The following is a 17,473-nucleotide window of genomic DNA, read 5'->3' as shown; positions in this document are numbered from 1 at the left end:
TGCCAGTCCTGTCTGGTCCAGCGACGGTGGGTTTGTGCCCATAGGCGGCGTTGTTGCCAGTAATGTCTGGTGAGGACCTGCCTTACAACAGGCCCACAAGCCCTCAGTCCAGCCTCTCTCAGCCTATTGAGGACAGTCTGAGCACTGATGGAGGGATTGTGCATTCCTGGTGTAACTCGGGCAGTTGTTGTTGCCATTCTGTACCTGTCCCGCAGGTGTGATGTTCGGATGTACCGATCCTGTGCCGGTGTTGTTACATGTGGTCTGCCACTGCGAGGATGATCATCTGTCCATCCTGTCTCCCTGTAGCACTGTCTTAGGCGTCTCACAGTAAGGACATTGCAATTTATTGCCCTGGCCACATCTGCAGTCCTCATGCCTCCTTGCAGCATGCCTAAGGCACGTTCACACAGATGAGCAGGGACCCTAGGCATCTTTCTTTTGGTGTTTTTCAGAGTCAGTAGAAAGGCCTCTTTAGTGTCCTAAGTTTTCATAACTGCAACCTTAATTGCCTACCATCTGTAAGCTGTTAGTGTCTTAACAACCGTTCCACAGGTGTATGTTCATTACTTGTTTATGGTTCATTGAACAAGCATGAGAAACAGTGTTTAAACCTTTTACAATAAAGATCTGTGAAGTTATTTGGATCTTTACAAATTAACTTTGAAAGACAGGGTCCTGAAAAGGGGACGTTTCTTTTTTTTTGCTGAGTTTACATTGTACACAGAGGATATTTTTGCATGCAGAGTCTTAATTTGGTGTTTGTCCCATTTTATGAATTATTGGTTGGTGAGCGGACCCCAAACCTCACAACCATAAAGGGCAATGTGTTCTATGACTGATTCAAGTATTTTTGGCCAGATCCTAATTGGTAGGTCGAATTGTATGTTCCTTTTGATGGCATAGAAGGCCCTTCTTGCCTTGTCTCTCAGATCATTCACAGCTTTGTGGAAGTTACCTGTGGCGCTGATGTTTAGGCCACGGTATGTATCTTTTTTATGTGTGCTCTAGGGCAACAGTGTCTAGATGGAATTTGGATTTGTGGCCCAGGCGACTGGACTTTTTTTGGAACACCATTATTTTTGTCTTACTGAGATTTTTCCCCCAACACCACTTTTCATCAATTTGTATAGCAGACCCTCATGCCAAACTGAGTCAAAGGCTTTTTTCAAACCAACAAAGCATGAGAAGACTTTGCCTTTGCCTTTGTTTTGTTTTGTTTGTTTGTTTGTCAATTAGGGTGTGCAGGGTGAATACATGGTCTGTCGTACGATAATTTGGAATAAAGCCAATTTGACATTTGCTCAGTACATTGTTTTCACTGAGGAAAGGTACGAGTCTGCTGTTAATGACAATGCAGAGGACTTTCCCAAGGTTGCTGTTGACGTATATCCCACGGTAGTTATTGGGGTCAAATTTGTCTCCACTTTTGTGGATTGGGGTGATCAATCCTTGGTTCTACATTTTGGGGAAGATGCCAGAGTTAAGAATGATGTTAAAGAGTTTTAGTATAGCCAATTGGAATTTGTTGTCTGTTATTTGATCATTTCATTGAGGATACCATCAACACCACAGGCCTTTTGGGGTCTCTCTCTCTCTCTTACCCCCCTCCCTCTCTCTCTCTCTGTCTCTTCCCTCTCCCTCTTTTCCTCTTCCGCCTCCCTCTCTTCCCCCTCTCTCTCTCTTCCAGCCCTCTCGCTCTCTTCCCTCCCTCCCTCTCTCCGCCTCCCTCTCCTTCTCTCTCTCTCCCCCCTTTCTCTCTTCCCCCTCCCTCTCTCTCTCTTTTCCCCCCTCTCTCCCCCTCCTCCCTCTTTCTCCCCCCTCCTCCTCTCTCCCCCCTCCTCCCCCTCCTCTCTTCCCCCCCTCCTCCATCTCTGCCCTCCCTTTCTCTCCCCTCCTCCCCTTATCCCACTTTGGGAAAATCTCAATAGTGTCCTACTCGTATCCTCTCTCCTCCTCAAAACCCATTGGAGGAGAAAGTCAGAGGGGAGGAACCTCTGGTTTTCTCATCCAATGGGTTTTGAGAAGGAGGCGTGGAGAAAGTACGCAAGGAGAATGCAATTGAGATCCTCCCAAAAATAGGCTGCCTGTGCCTCGACAACACAATCAAAAACGGGCTGACACTAGTCTGCCGACCGTGGACGGAGAACAGAAGGGCACATTTCATCCCAAATATAATACGAGGAGTTCGTTTGAAACGTCTCACTTGACCTGCGTAGGCTACACTATGGAGATCCAGAGCGTGGAATAGAGACGGACGGAGTAGCCTATCACATCTAAACCGATGATGAGCGGGGTTACCTCTGCCACAGGCTCGGCTTCGTGCCGCTTCGCCCAGCACTTCGTGGTGTGTGGATTGGATACGGAGACTGGTCTAGAACCCGAAGAATTAGCTGGTAAATATTGTTTTTTGATAGCCTATTATAGCATAATATAGAATAATCATTAAAAAAGCGTTAACTGCCGAATTTGCCAACGCAATTGAAGGTGAAATCACCAAGAGGTCTTCAATCAATTGATTTATCAAAGTGACTGGGCGACCGTCCGAGTTTTTACATTTTTTTTTATCGAGTTTAGTCAGGTGAGAAGTGCAATGGTGCCTATCCATCCAGTATCGGTGAGACTTCGGGGAAACAGCTGAGACCGTGACGGTCAGCAGGGAGTGTTTATTGTCGTGACAGTCACAGTTGAGCAGATATAGAAATCCCTTAAAATTGCCTTCTCAATCAATTCATATTTAACAGTTTTGACTGATGGGCAACTCCAGTCCTCGGGGCCGGGGTGGTGTCATGCTCTCTCCATTCCTAACAAACACAACTGAGAATTATACACTGAAGATCATGATTAGTTGATTATTGGAGTCAGGTGTGTTTACTGGGGCATTGACCCCGAGAACTGGAGCTTCCCATGCCTGGCCTATATATATCCATGATTACAGCATATTTTGTGTTTTTATTGTCATTATAAAGTCTGAACACTAGCCACGTCCCTGGGGGATGGGGTTGTGTAGTTATTAGAGGAGAACGGCTGATGCCGACCATGTAGGCCAGGGTATTCTGGATTGGTGTCATGCTTTCCCATCCCAAGCAAAGACGGCTTTTTAAAATTGAACTAATTGCATTTTTAACTGAAGATTATTAGATTATTGGAGTTGGGTGTCTGGGGTGTATTAGCTGGGGTAAAAGTGTGACACCAGTCAGGACTGAAGTTGCCCTACGAGGTCCTGAGCCTGCTGGTTTTCTGTTCTACCTGGTAACCGAAGAAAACAATTTGAAAATAACTATCCAAACTTTTTTTTCTCCTGTTGCTCAACATTTAAAAAAAACATTTTGCGCCATAATCAATGAACATGACCCAGACTAGTAGCACTCAAGTGTACCACAGGATGGGACAGGGAGGAATCATCAGGGGAAGATATTAACAGGATGGGACAGGGAGGATATTAACAGGATGGGACAGGGAGGATATTAACAGGATGGGACAGGGAGGATATTAACAGGATGGGACAGGGAGGATATTAACATTATGGGACAGGGAGGATATTAACAGGATGAGACGGGGAGGAATCATCAGGGGAGGAGATGACAGGATGAGACGGGGAGGAATCATCAGGCGAGGAGATGACAGGATGAGACGGGGAGGAATCATCAGGGGAGGGGAGGAATCATCAGGGGAGGAGATGACAGGATGAGACGGGGAGGAATTGACAGGGGAGGGGATAACGGGGAGGAATTGTCAGGGGAGGGGATAACGGGGAGGAATCGTCAGGGGAGGGGATAACGGGGAGGAATCGTCAGGGGAGGGGATAACGGGGGGAGTCGTCAGGGGGAGAGATAACGGGGGGAATAGTCAGGGGGGGAGATAACGGGGGGAATTGTCAGGGGAGGAGATAACAGGATGGGAGGCGGATGGTGGTCTGTGAGACTGGAATCATCAGGGGAGGAGATGGGGTGGGGCAGAGCCACCGTTGCACCACCTTAGACCTCACAAGTTCAGATGGTACAGGTTAATTTGACTCCTTTTCAGATTCTTCTGTTTCGTGCCTGTAGGGAATCGGTATACCCATTAAGGCTGGGATGATGCCAGTATGGCGATACTCGTTAGTATCGTAGCAAGGAAACAAATCCGCTTCATGTTTTAACTTCTTTAGGAAAACAGCCCTAATGTTGTTAACAAACATCATTACCATTGTCACATTGATTTATTTTCCATGCTACACTACACTATTTTACATACAGCAGGTTTTTAAAGGACCAAATAGTTTACTCTGCTTTGTCTTTTCATTTTTGCCATGGAAAAAATATTACGATACTGGTATGGTCACCATCCTATGTAGTGAACACTCCCCTGGCTGCCAGTCTGTTTCTTCTGTAGCCAACTCCTTTGTGGTTGTCGGAGCCTCTTCTGGTCAGGTCTCCTGGATGCAGTGGTGGAGCGCCGTCAGATTGCCATGGTGACCATGACAGTCAACCACAGTGACGCTGCGGTAGTGCCTGAAACGTGGGGTGGGGGGAAGTGGTCACATCCAGAGCTATATGGCTAGACTCTCATGACATTATCTATAAGAGATAATACCGCGAAGATGAATGCCTAAAGCAGTGGTTGGCCTTCCTATCGGCTCTGACCAGAATTTCGGCAGTCATATTTTTCTGTTAAATCTTAATTTTCTTTTAAATGTTGAATCGCCACCATTTGTTCTCCCCCAGCAGTTGATCGTTAGGTAATCAGTCACCCACTGCTTTTAGAAAACTGTCTTCACAGTGTAGCTTTCTTGAATCCTTCTTTCTCATTCCAAATATGAGATTATGTATGTACAGTTGAAGTCGGAAGTTTACATACACCTTAGCCGAATACATTTAAACTCAGTTTTTCACAATTCCTGACTTTAAATCCAAGTAAAAATTCCCTGTTTTAGGTTAGTTAGGATCACCACTTCATTTTAAGAATGTGAAATGTCAGAATAGTATTAGAGAATGATTCATTACAGCTTTTATTTCTTTCATCACATTCCCAGTGGGTCAGAAGTTTACATACACTCAATTAGTATTTGGTAGCATTGCCTTTAAATTGTTTTTGGGTAGCCTTCCACACGCTTCCCACAATAAGTTGGGTGAATTTTGGCCCGTTCCTAATGACAGCTTGTGTAACTAAGTCAGGTTTGTAAGGCCTCCTTGCTCGCACACACTTTTTCAGTTCTTCCCACAAATTTTCTATAGGATTGAAATCAGGGCTTTGTGAAGGCCATTCCAATACCTTGACTTTGTTGTCCTTAAGCCATTTTGCCACAACTTTAGAAGTATGCTTGGGGTCATTGTCCATTTGCGACCAAGCTTTAACTTCCTGACTGATGTCTAGCCACTTAATTTTACTTCCTCATAATGCCATCTATTTTGTGAAGTGCACCAGTCTCTCCTGTAGAAAATCACGCCCACAACATGATGCTGCAACCCTCGTGCTTCACGGTTGGGATGGTGTTCTTCGGCTTGCAAGCATCCACTTTTTTCCTCCAAACATAACGATGGTCATTATGGCCAAACAGTTTGATTTTTGTTTCATCAGACCAGAAGACATTTCTCCAAAAAGTACAATCTTTGTCCACATGTGCAGTTGCAAACTGTAGTCTGGCTTTTTTATGGGGATTTTGGAGCAGTGGCTTCTTCCTTGCTGAGCGGCCTTTCAGGTTATGTTAATATAGGACTCGTTTTACTGTGGATATAGAGACTTTTTTTTTCCCCCTGTTTTCTCCAGCATCTTCACAAGGTCCTTTGCTGTTGTTCTGGGATTAATTTGCACTTTTCGCACCAAAGTACTTTAATCGTTAGGAGACAACTCGTCTCCTTCCTAAGCGTTATGACGGCTGTGTGGTCCCATGGTGTTTATACTTGCCTACTAGTGTTTGTACAGATGAACGTGATACCTTCAGGTGTTTGGAAATTGCTCCCAAGGATGAACCAGACTTGTGGAGGTCTACAATTTTTCCCCCCTGAGGTCTTGGCTTATTTCTTTTTGATATTCCCATGATGTCAAGCGAAGAGGCACTGAGTTTGAAGGTAGGCCTTGAAATACATCCACTGGTACACCTCCGAATGATGTCAATTGGCCTATCAGAAGCTTCTAAAACCATTACATAATTTTATGGAATTTTCCAAGCTGTCGGAGTCAACTTAGTGTATGTAAAACTTCTGACCCACTGAAATTGTAATGCAGTGAAATAATCTGTCTGTAAACAATTGTTGGAAAAATTACTTGTCATGCACAAAGGGAGGGGGCTGGGAGAGAATCCCTGTGGTGTGTAAATTGTATATTGCAAGCTCTGGTATACTGGATTCTCCAAATTAAGTCCCAAGTGAAGAAGAGGCAAGGAATGCGTTATTCAGAATAGAACCATCTGCACCATCTTCCCACTGCCCCTCTGTCATTGTCAAATTCACAGAACACACAGTCACACCCTATATTCTTTATGGAGGTGGGGGAGAAGGACAGGACAGGGGACTGAGCATCCAAGGCAGAATATCCTCCGTAGAATAGGTCTCCAGGGAACATGGTGGGGTGGTAACCGGACACATTTAACCCTCCAAGACTGTCGTCATACATCCTATCTAGCCTGGTGTTTGTGTCAGGTTGTGAAAAACCCTACCCTTACACCCCCTCACATTCACAACACCCCCTGCTGAGGATCACCTTATCAGGTTTGTCAGTGAAAAGGAAAGGACGGGGGGGCAGTTGCTGCTGCTAGTGGATCTGGCCTTCACCTGTCTGCTTATGTAACATCAGGTCATACTAATCTCTGCTGCAGCAAGGCAGCACTGCCTTTCATGGATTTGTTTGTGTCGGTAGATAGATGTGTTGCTTTGAGGGGTGTGTGTGTCTGCATATCTGTCGATGGTCAACGTTTTTTTTGAGAGTTGTCTTATTTTCATGTGTGTTTTGTAAATGGAGAGTGACTTGAAAGAAACAATCTTCTCTTGTTGGCCCCTCAATAGATGCCTCTGTTTCTGCAGCCCTAATCAAATTTCACATGATGTTCCCAGCTGGAATGCCGGGTCGCCATGGTTTCAGCTCCCGGCTCCAAACGGACGGGTGACTCTCACAGGGAATGACATCGGTGTCAGACGGGAACCACAGTGGGATGGTCAGGGATGCTGAAATATCGCAAACAGGAAGACAAGGATGGACTGAAGTCCGATTAGGCTATGTTCCATACAATTGAATATGAAAGGCTGGTGACTAACATTTTTATCTTGTGAACTCTTGGTTGCTTCTGGAACCAATCAATGATCAAACCTGAGTCCTCCGTTCTCAAGAATGTGTTATCCCTCTGTGCGAAAGCCTAGTCTTCCAGTCTGGGGGCAAGGTTAGATATAATTTGAGAAAGCATAGTTCGGCAAACCACATCTGCTACATTTATTCAACCAGGAGACAGACGTAGGAGGATCTTGTAATTGAGGCAGTGTCTGCTCATTGAATGAGAGACCGTGTCTGCTCATTCTGTCGTTTCATCTCTCAACCCACCTTCATCTCTCTCTCGTTCTCCTCCTCCTCCTCATCATCTGCCCATCCAAGGGTATGACGAATTGAATGTGGTGGAGCAATTGAGTTAGGCAAGGATGAAATCTTCTCACTCATCCAGTCATCCCTGTCTCTCTGTCTCTATCTGTCCGTTTGAAGGATGAAAAGCTGCGCATGACTGTTAATCATATGTTCAGATATGTCCGCTGTTTCATCGTCTTTAGGTGTCCGATCCCTCCTCTTTCTGTATATCTGCTGTATGAGAACTGGGTGTTTAACAGTCAGTAAGCCTACTAGGATCATATGAAATTGTATGCGTTTGGAATCTTCAAACATTACATCTATATAGACCAATGAAAACCAGATGTCATCCTGTGATCATCCTGTGATCAATCAGCAATATTCATTAGAGCACACCGTATCAAAATCTTTTAAACCGTTTCTCAACAAACCAAGTCGAGCCATTTTTTTTTTATTGGACAAGGTCTGTTACTGCCTTCCCATTTTAGTTTTGTTCTGTAAGTGTGCCTACTGAAAAGCCTCCAGTTTGATAATGAAATGGTAATATGTGGCGTAACATGGTCCTCTTACTGAGGCTGAGGACTGTCGTGACTCTGACTAAACGCCCCTTGAGAAACCCATCCATGCTGGAGTGGGATCCTGTGGTGTTGAGATTCCGTGCAGTGTCTGGGTGACGTTGCAGTGTCTGGGTGACGTTGCAGTGTCTGGGTGACGTTGCAGTGTCTGGGTGACGTTGCAGTGTCTGGGTGACGTTGCAGTGTCTGGGTGACGTTGCAGTGTCTGGGTGACTGTGATGTTGCAGTGTCTGGGTGATTGTGATGTTGCAGTATCTGGGTGACTGTGATGTTGCAGTATCTGGGTGACTGTGATGTTGCAGTGTCTGGGTGACTGTGATGTTGCAGTGTCTGGGTGACTGATGTTGCAGTGTCTGGGTGACTGTGATGTTGCAGTGTCTGGGTGACGTTGCAGTGTCTGGGTGACTGTGACGTTGCAGTGTCTGGGTGACGTTGCAGTGTCTGGAGTGGAACTGTGAGACTGAGGCCCTCTTCTGAAGCAAATTCACTTTATCCTTCATTCTTTCTATCTTTTCTCCTTCCTTCCTCTGAGTAATCACTGATCCCTTGTGGCAGAAGTGGTGTGAGCAGACATGTACGTAGGAGAATCTTGCTTTTGCTGGTGTTACTTCATGAAGGGTTAAATGCGTTTAGGTATTGTTACCCCAGCCAGCAGATCTGTTGCAGTCTCTGGAGTGGGCTGAGCTGATTTAGTCACACAGCCTAACCGAGGCACCGTTTTAATCTTCCATCCACAGAACCATAACGAGCCACCCTCGCTCCCTGCTTCACCATCTCTCCTGTTATCTCCTGCTTCACCATCTCTCCTGTTATCTCCCTCTTCCTACATCTCTCCTGTTAGCTCCCTCTTCCTACATCTCTCCTGTTAGCTCCCTCTTCCTACATCTCTCCTGTTAGCTCCCTCTTCCTACATCTCTCCATCCCACTTCTCTTTCTGTCAGTTGAACCCCCTCGCCTCCTACCGTTTTTTCCCTCTCTTCCCCACTCTCCATTTCTCTCTTTCTTTGTCTCCTTAAAATCTTTCATTTTAATGTGGCCAGCAACTTCCTAATATTTGACTTCCATCTCTGACACAACACTCTGGAAGCTATTCATTTCAGGGGCTTGTGTTTTTAAATGGGTCATTGTAAGGCATTAGGAGAACCGGTTCAGCGAGTCCACATGAGCACTGAGCAGTGAAACCCAAATAACAATCCCAGGCATGGTTTGGGTTAAATAGCTTTCACACTGTGTGTGTGTGTGTGTGTGTCTGTTCACCCAACTAATTGCATCAGCTGATGACTGGCTTCTTCAAGGCCATGAAAACCGTAATGCCAGCGGAGATGGCTACCATGGCAACCAGACATCGTTCTCTTCTTGACGACGAGGCCCTGAGGAAGATCAAGGCCTGGTAGATAAACACAAAGACCACACTGTGATGACTCATCACATATCTGCATGCCATGTCCCTTGATTTAAAATCAAATAGAGAATCGGTACGGTACAACACTCAGCAAGATGGTGTCGTTTTTAATACCAGCTCTGAATCTCTTCCTTATCATACTGATATCCTACATGGCTTCCCTGTTCTCATAACATTGCATGTGCACAACCCACCCACCAGAGTCGTATTCAGTAGTGCACACACAGTAGCAGATCGTTATACAAGCGTGTCTTTTTTGACAATTTCAGGTAGTCCTGCATTTCAGGATGTTTTTTTTCTTCCTAGCACCCAACCTTCATTACTACCCACCCACCAGCCTGATGCAAAGCCCAACCATCATTACTACCCACCCACCAGCCTGATGCAAAGCCCAACCATCATTACTACCCACCCACCAGCCTGATGCAAAGCCCAACCTTCATTACAACCCACCCACCAGCCTGATGCAAAGCCCAACCATCATTACTACCCACCCACCAGCCTGATGCAAAGCCCAACCATCATTACTACCCACCCACCAGCCTGATGCAAAGCCCAACCATCATTACTACCCACCCACGAGCCTGATGCAAAGCCCAACCTTCATTACTACCCACCCACCAGCCTGATGCAAAGCCCAACCATCATTACTACCCACCCACCAGCCTGATGCAAAGCCCAACCATCATTACTACCCACCCACCAGCCTGATGCAAAGCCCAACCATCATTACTGCCCACCCACCAGCCTGATGCAAAGCCCAACCATCATTACTGCCCACCCACCAGCCTGATGCAAAGCCCAACCATCATTACTACTCACCCACCAGCCTGATGCAAAGCCCAACCATCATTACTACCCACCCACCAGCCTGATGCAAAGCCCAACCATCATTACTACCCACCCACCAGCCTGATGCAAAGCCCAACCATCATTACTGCCCACCCACCAGCCTGATGCAAAGCCCAACCTTCATTACTACCCACCCACCAGCCTGATGCAAAGCCCAACCTTCATTACTACCCACCCACCAGCCTGATGCAAAGCTCCATCTCTTGCCTTCGGCATCCTCACTGTTCTCGGCTTTCCGTGCGTCATCAGAGTAGCAGGTGGAATGCTGGAATCTGGCTGGATAAGTGGATATGCGTCAAAGCATTAGATTACAAGATGTGTTTTTGAGCAGTGTGTGTGTGTGGAAATGCCAGGCAGAGTAGTATTGTGAAGAGTGGTGCACTCAAGGGAAGGAGAGTGACTGTGATGCTTTAAATGAGGTAGTGAGTGTACTTCCCTGTGTCTTACATACACAGGATATGCTTTACTATCCTTGTGGGGACCTAACATCTTATTCCAATTCCAAATACTATTTTTCCTAACCCCTAATTGTAAGCCTAAAATAGCCTTTGTCTTTGGGACATGGGAAATGTCCCCACTTGGTACAATTTCTTACTTACTTTCCCAGTGGGGACTTTTCTGGTACCCAGGATATATATATACACACACACACACACAGAGAGCTCTCTGTATGTAAGTGGATCAGGCAGCTGACACAGGGGACAGTGAGAGGCAGGAGATGCATCAGGCAGACAAGGTAATACATCAAGGTCAGAGGAAGTGCGTGTCACTGGTGACGCACTCAAACGGCCTCTAATTTTTTTTTAAGGAATTCTTTCCTTCTCTTCAGTGCCAAACCAAGGATAATCTTTTTATTTTATTTTTATCAGACCCTAGGTTCAGCATGTACTGTAAACCGTTAATTTGGGATCCATTCTGTGCATTGCTCCTGCTTCTACAACCTTTACTCATTTTCAGCGTGAGGGGATGGAGGGTGCGGCGTAAGGGGATGGAGGGTGCGGCGTGAGGGGATGGAGGGTGCGGCAGCTGCTGTGGAAGCTCCTCTGGGGTGGTTGTGATCTGGGTCTCCCAGGGCTTCCCATCTTCACAGTAGGACCACATTTTCTACTAGCCCTGTCTGAAAATGGCTAGCGGGCTACCTTAAGATCTTGCTCTGGTCTCACGGCTTCTGTCTCGACCCTCTACAATCTCACCTCTAGCTCAATAAAGGGATTAAACACACACATGGTTTTTCGCTGGTGTCAAATGAAGGGTAAACACTTGTGCTGTCTCTGATATTAAATCCTAACCCTGTCTGGTAACCACAGTGTTCTCCACCATGTCCCCTTATTAAGAATTCAGTGCGGCGATGAAGGTCACTTGTCCCTCTGATTTTGTCTGTGCCAGTATTGCAACGCTGACTCTTTCTTTGTCTCTACCCTCCTTCTCTCTATTTCAACATCTGTCCGTCTTCTCTCATCTCTTTGCTAGGTGAGAGCTTTGAGCAGAGCCCCATCCGGAGGTCCTTCAGGTCCAAGGTTCTGGCCCACTACCCTGAGAGCACAGACAGGAGTCCCTTCAACAGAGATGCAGTCAACATGGTAAGACAGTGGAGCTGTGATACGTTTAGAGAACTTCTATTCAGAGAAGAGGGTTAAGTCATTATTTTTATGGCATTTAGACTGTTTTAGCCCTTTCTAGAGGTGGTTGTAATGTGTCCATGTGAAAACAGCTTAATTTATTGCATTCATTACAACGTGTGTCATGTTAAATTACAGTGCAGCTTATTGTGGACATTCTGTTGTATTCTGTTACAGAATTGGGGACTTTATCAGTTTGTGCACTATTGTTTTGTTAATGTACGTTTTTGGGGTTTAACGATGTTGTCGCAAATCTGTCAGTGTAAATTAGTAATTGAACCAATTGAAAGTAATGAACAAAAAGCTGATGGTTTGGAACTGCTGTGACATCCCTTCTTTGTTTTGTTCTTCAGTACCACAATGCATTTCTCTTTTATGCAAATGAGAATATTTTCTGTTTCAAGTGTAATAATTTTTAAGAAGCATTTTTGAGACATTAGTTTCTTTCAAAATGTATGGCATTTCAATCATAAAATAAGTTGTTTAATGGCACATTCTTGTCTGGATAATGAAAGCACTAGGCAGGAACTCGACAGCATCTAATTTTAAATGAACCAATAAACAAATGTTGTTTTTTCATGAAGCTGACGCCTGTTGTGAGCACAGACACTGAAGTACTTTGTAACAGATGGATAGAGCACCTTTTCATGGAGCCACACTCAGCTCTGACTCTCTCCACAAACAAGACCCCTTTGTCCTTTATTTTAACGACTTTTACACAACTTGTGTGTCGGCTCATGGGTCTCCCGGTCGCGGCCGGCTGTGACAGTCCGGGATCGAAATCGGGTCTGTAGTGACACCTCAAGTACTGTGATGAAGTGCCTGAGACCGCTGCGCCACTCGGGAGGCAAATAAGGGCCCTCTTTCTTAAAAAAAAAAAACTGCTAGTCTTCAATGTTTTTTGTCAGAATGGAGTCTCTTCAGAATGATTTGACCCCTCATCCCTGCCCATAATTTCTTGTGTGTTTGATAAAAGAACATGTTATTGAAGGCAGTTGACACTGTCATTCTTTCAGTATTTTCCCTCTTCACCTCCTCCTACCGCTCTCTACCTTTTCTCCTTTGTTCCTCTGCTATGTCCTCTAAAACATCCCAACTCTTCTGTCCATATCTCTCCCACACCACCTCTTCATCCTCCTTTTTTTTCTCCAATATCACCCTTCCCCTCTGTCTTCTCCTCCCTTCGTCTCTGTCTCCATCTCTCTCTCTTTCCCCAGCTCTGCATGCCACGAGGCTTGTCATTCCGTAGTCAGACGGACAGCCGCGACTCCCACTTCCACTCCTTCACGGTCGCTCGGGATGACGGCACACACTCCTACGGCTTTGTGCACATGTACTACGAGGAGGTGACGAGCGCCCAGATCACCGCGGCGATGCAGACCCTCCATCAGATGCACCACGTCGAGCATCACTCCACCTCTTCTTCTTCTCACTCTACCTCCTCCGCCTCCTCCCCCTCCACATCCAGCATGGACTCTCTGGTGAGCAGCCTGGACGAGTCGGATGCTGCTTCCCTGGCAGAGCGTCCCCTGTTGGCTTGTTTGGGCTGCACAGTGGGTTCCTTCCAGCCAGCCCGGGACACCCTGTATGTCTCCAAGGCCCTCTGCCTCCTGACGCCCCTTCCCTTCCTCCTCGCCGCCCGCCACTTCCTGTCCCAGCTGCACCAGGCTGTGACATCGCATGCCGCCCCGCCGCTGCCCCTAGAGAGCTACATCCACAACATCCTGTATGAGGTGCCCGCGCCGCCGCCTGGTCGGTCGCTCCGGTTCCACGGGGTCCAGGGGCCCATCGTGTGCCAGCAGCCCGGCCCAGAGGAGCTCCCGCTGGGGGACTACCCACTGGGAGAGGCCTTCTCTCTGCTGGGGGTGGAGAACCTGGTGAGACTGCTCACATCTGTGCTGCTGGAGACCCAGATCCTGCTTTACTCACAAGGTGAGGACCAAAGGACCAGGCAGTGTTTGCTGAAAGATCAACAACCTAGGGTTTTTTTCCTTCTAACCTAAACATGTTCAATTCCCATCATGCACTTTAAAGTATTATATCGGTACTGGAGTTGTACCCCGAACAGCACACGTTGTTGTAGCCCCTGGAGGACTGGGGTTTGGAAACCCAACACTAGTCCATGGTGGTGACTGTATGAGTGCACACTTTTGAGATTCAGACCACAACCTAATCGTAACTAAAACTTCACCACAACAATGCAACACATGTATCCATGATATGAGTACCACCAGGGTCAAATTCCTCAAATCAGCAACAATTTAAAATCTCCCCCCTCCGTCTCGGTCTCCCATACTATCAAAAGGTTGACGACAACAACTTAACAACAATAAAACACATTAGTACACCGAGGTCCAATTCCCTCTGTCTTTCCATCTCTCTGTCTCCAGACTACCAGCGGTTGATGACTGTGGCAGAGGGCATCACCACCCTGCTGTTCCCGTTCCAGTGGCAGCATATCTACCTGCCCATCCTGCCCGCTCCCCTGCACCACCTCCTGGATGCACCAGTGCCCTTCCTCATGGGTATCCAGAGGAGGGACGGCGCCCAACGCTCCACTCTGGAGCTGTCCAATGAGGTACAGTATTAGAATGGCATGTACTTAGTCATCTGTGTTTGGGACTGTAGCCATGTAATGGCACTTTTATCCTCCAAAATGGCTTTATTTAACCAGTTGACTTATTGTGAACACATTCTCTTTAATAACCACCTGACCAAGAAGGAGTGATGAATGTATTGCACTTGTGATGCTGTAGGACAAACGATGTTGCCACTCATTCCTAAGTTCCTATTTCTCTAGGTCGAGGTTGCTGAATCCATATACCTAGTGCGTTTTAAATCCACTATTGAATCCCATTTTTTTTTAAATTGGCTTTACCACATGGAATTAGAAGCATTTTAATTCACATTCTCTATAGCTTTCCAGTAGGCATTGTGATACACATTTTGACAGGCATTCACTGACCTTGCAAAACAATCCAACGTGCTTTCCGGCAGTCTAATGTACACTCAGTCATTCTAATAACAGGCATTCCAGTACGCGTTGTAACAGACGGTTAAAGAGCGTTGTAACAGGCGGTTAAAGAGCGTTGTAACGGACGGTTAAAGAGCGTTGTAACGGGCGGTTAAAGAGCGTTGTAACGGGCGGTTAAAGAGCGTTGTAACGGGCGGTTAAAGAGCGTTGTAACGGGCGGTTAAATCAAATTTATTTATATAGCCCTTCGTACATCAGCTGATATCTCAAAGTGCTGTACAGAAACCCAGTCTAAAACCCCAAACAGCAAGCAATGCAGGTGTAGAAGCACGGTGGCTAGGAAAAACTCCCTAGAAAGGCCAAAACCTAGGAAGAAACCTAGAGAGGAACCAGGCTATGTGGGGTGGCCAGTCCTCTTCTGGCTGTGCCGGGTGGAGATTATAACAGAACATGGCCAAGATGTTCAAATGTTCATAAATGACCAGCATGGTCGAATAATAATAATAAGGCAGAACAGTTGAAACTGGAGCAGCAGCACGGCCAGGTGGACTGGGGACAGCAAGGAGTCATCATGTCAGGTAGTCCTGGGGCATGGTCCTAGGGCTCAGGTCCTCCGAGAGAGGAAAAGAAGGAGAGGATTAGAGAACGCACACTTAGATTCACACAGGACACCGAATAGGACAGGAGAAGTACTCCAGATATAACAAACTGACCCTAGCCCCCCGACACATAAACTACTGCAGCATAAATACTGGAGGCTAAGACAGGAGGGGTCAGGAGACACTGTGGCCCCATCCGAGGACACCCCCGGACAGGGCCAAACAGGAAGGATATAACCCCACCCACTTTGCCAAAGCACAGCCCCCACACCATTAGAGGGATATCTTCAACCACCAACTTACCATCCTGAGACAAGGCTGAGTATAGCCCACAAAGACCTCCGCCACGGCACAACCCGGGGGGGGGGGGCGCGCCAACCCAGACAGGATGACCACATCAGTGAATCAACCCACTCAGGTGACGCACCCCCTCCAGGGACGGCATGAGAGAGCCCCAGTAAGCCAGTGAGTCAGCCCCTGTAATAGGGTTAGAGGCAGAGAATCCCAGTGGAAAGAGGGGAACCGGGCCAGGCAGAGACAGCAAGGGCGGTTCGTTGCTCCAGAGCCTTTCCGTTCACCTTCCCACTCCTGGGCCAGACTACACTCAATCATATGACCCACTGAAGAGATAAGTCTTCAGTAAAGACTTAAAGGTTGAGGCCGAGTTTGCGTCTCTGACATGTGTAGGCAGACCGTTCCATAAAAATGGAGCTCTTTAGGAGAAAGCCCTGCCTCCAGCTGTTTGCTTAGAAATTCTAGGGACAATTAGGAGGCCTGCGTCTTGTGACCGTAGCGTACGTGTAGGTATGTACGGCAGGACCAAATCAGAGAGATAGGTAGGAGCAAGCCCATGTAATGCTTTGTAGGTTAGCAGTAAAACCTTGAAATCAGCCCTTGCTTTGACAGGAAGCCAGTGTAGAGAGGCTAGCACTGGAGTAATATGATCAAATTGTTTGGTTCTAGTCAGAATTCTAGCAGCCGTATTTAGCACTAACTGAAGTTGATTTAGTGCTTTATCTGGGTAGCCGGAAAGTAGAGCATTGCAGTAGTCTAACCTAGAAGTGACAAAAGCATGGAATAATTTTTCTGCATCATTTTTGGACAAAGTTTCTGATTTTTGCAATGTTGCGTAGATGGAAAAAAGCTGTCCTTGAAATGGTCTTGATATGTTCTTCAAAAGAGAGATCAGGGTCCAGAGTAACGCCGAGGTCCTTCACAGTTTTATTTGAGACGACTGTACAACCATTAAGATTAATTGTCAGATTCAACAGAAGATCTCTTTGTTTCTTGGGACCTAGAACAAGCATCTCTGTTTTGTCCGAGTTTAAAAGTAGAACGTTTGCTGCCATCCACTTCCTTATGTCTGAAACACATGCTTCTAGCAAGGGCAATTTTGGGGCTTCACCATGTTTCATTGAAATGTACAGCTGTGTGTCATCCGCATAGCAGTGAAAGTTAACATTATGTTTTCGAATAACATCCCCAAGAGGTAAAATATATAGTGAAAACAATAGTGGTCCTAAAACGGAACCTTGAGGAACACCGAAATTTACAGTTGATTTGTCAGAGGACAAACCATTCACAGAGACAAACATATCTTTCCGACAGATAAGATCTAAACCAGGCCAGAACTTGTCCGTGTAGACCAATTTGGGTTTCCAATCTCTCCAAAAGAATGTGGAGATCGATGGTATCAAAAGCAGCACTAAGGTCTAGGAGCACGAGGACAGATGCAGAGCCTCGGTCCGATGCCATTAAAATGTAATTTACCACCTTCACAAGTGCCGTCTCAGTTCTATGATGGGGTCTAAAACCAGACTGAAGCATTTCGTATACATTGTTTGTCTTCAGGAAGGCAGTGAGTTGCTGCGCAACAGCCTTTTCTAAAATTTTTGAGAGGAATGGAAGATTCGATATAGGCC

At 46.4% G+C, this 17,473-nt stretch overlaps 1 protein-coding gene across 2 annotated transcripts in view; it reads left to right on the top strand.

Annotated features, from left to right (window-relative positions):
- The first annotated feature begins 2,052 nt into the window (after positions 1-2,052).
- LOC110521259 (DENN domain-containing protein 5B) overlaps positions 2,053-17,473 on the top strand; it is a 42,104-nt gene continuing 26,683 nt past the window's right edge. The window contains exons 1-4 of one of the 2 annotated variants that reach the window (XM_036969418.1): positions 2,053-2,396; positions 11,830-11,939; positions 13,196-13,910; positions 14,369-14,556. In XM_036969418.1, coding sequence (XP_036825313.1) covers positions 2,285-2,396; positions 11,830-11,939; positions 13,196-13,910; positions 14,369-14,556 — 1,125 coding nt within the window. In that variant the 5' untranslated portion in view covers positions 2,053-2,284. The remainder of the gene's footprint in view (positions 2,397-11,829; positions 11,940-13,195; positions 13,911-14,368; positions 14,557-17,473) is intronic. The other variant, XM_021598714.2, reaches the window with a different exon arrangement.

Source organism: Oncorhynchus mykiss, chromosome 30 (assembly GCF_013265735.2).
Source record: "Oncorhynchus mykiss isolate Arlee chromosome 30, USDA_OmykA_1.1, whole genome shotgun sequence".
Taxonomy (NCBI): domain Eukaryota; kingdom Metazoa; phylum Chordata; class Actinopteri; order Salmoniformes; family Salmonidae; genus Oncorhynchus; species Oncorhynchus mykiss.
This window is presented reverse-complemented; position numbering and strand designations above follow the sequence as displayed.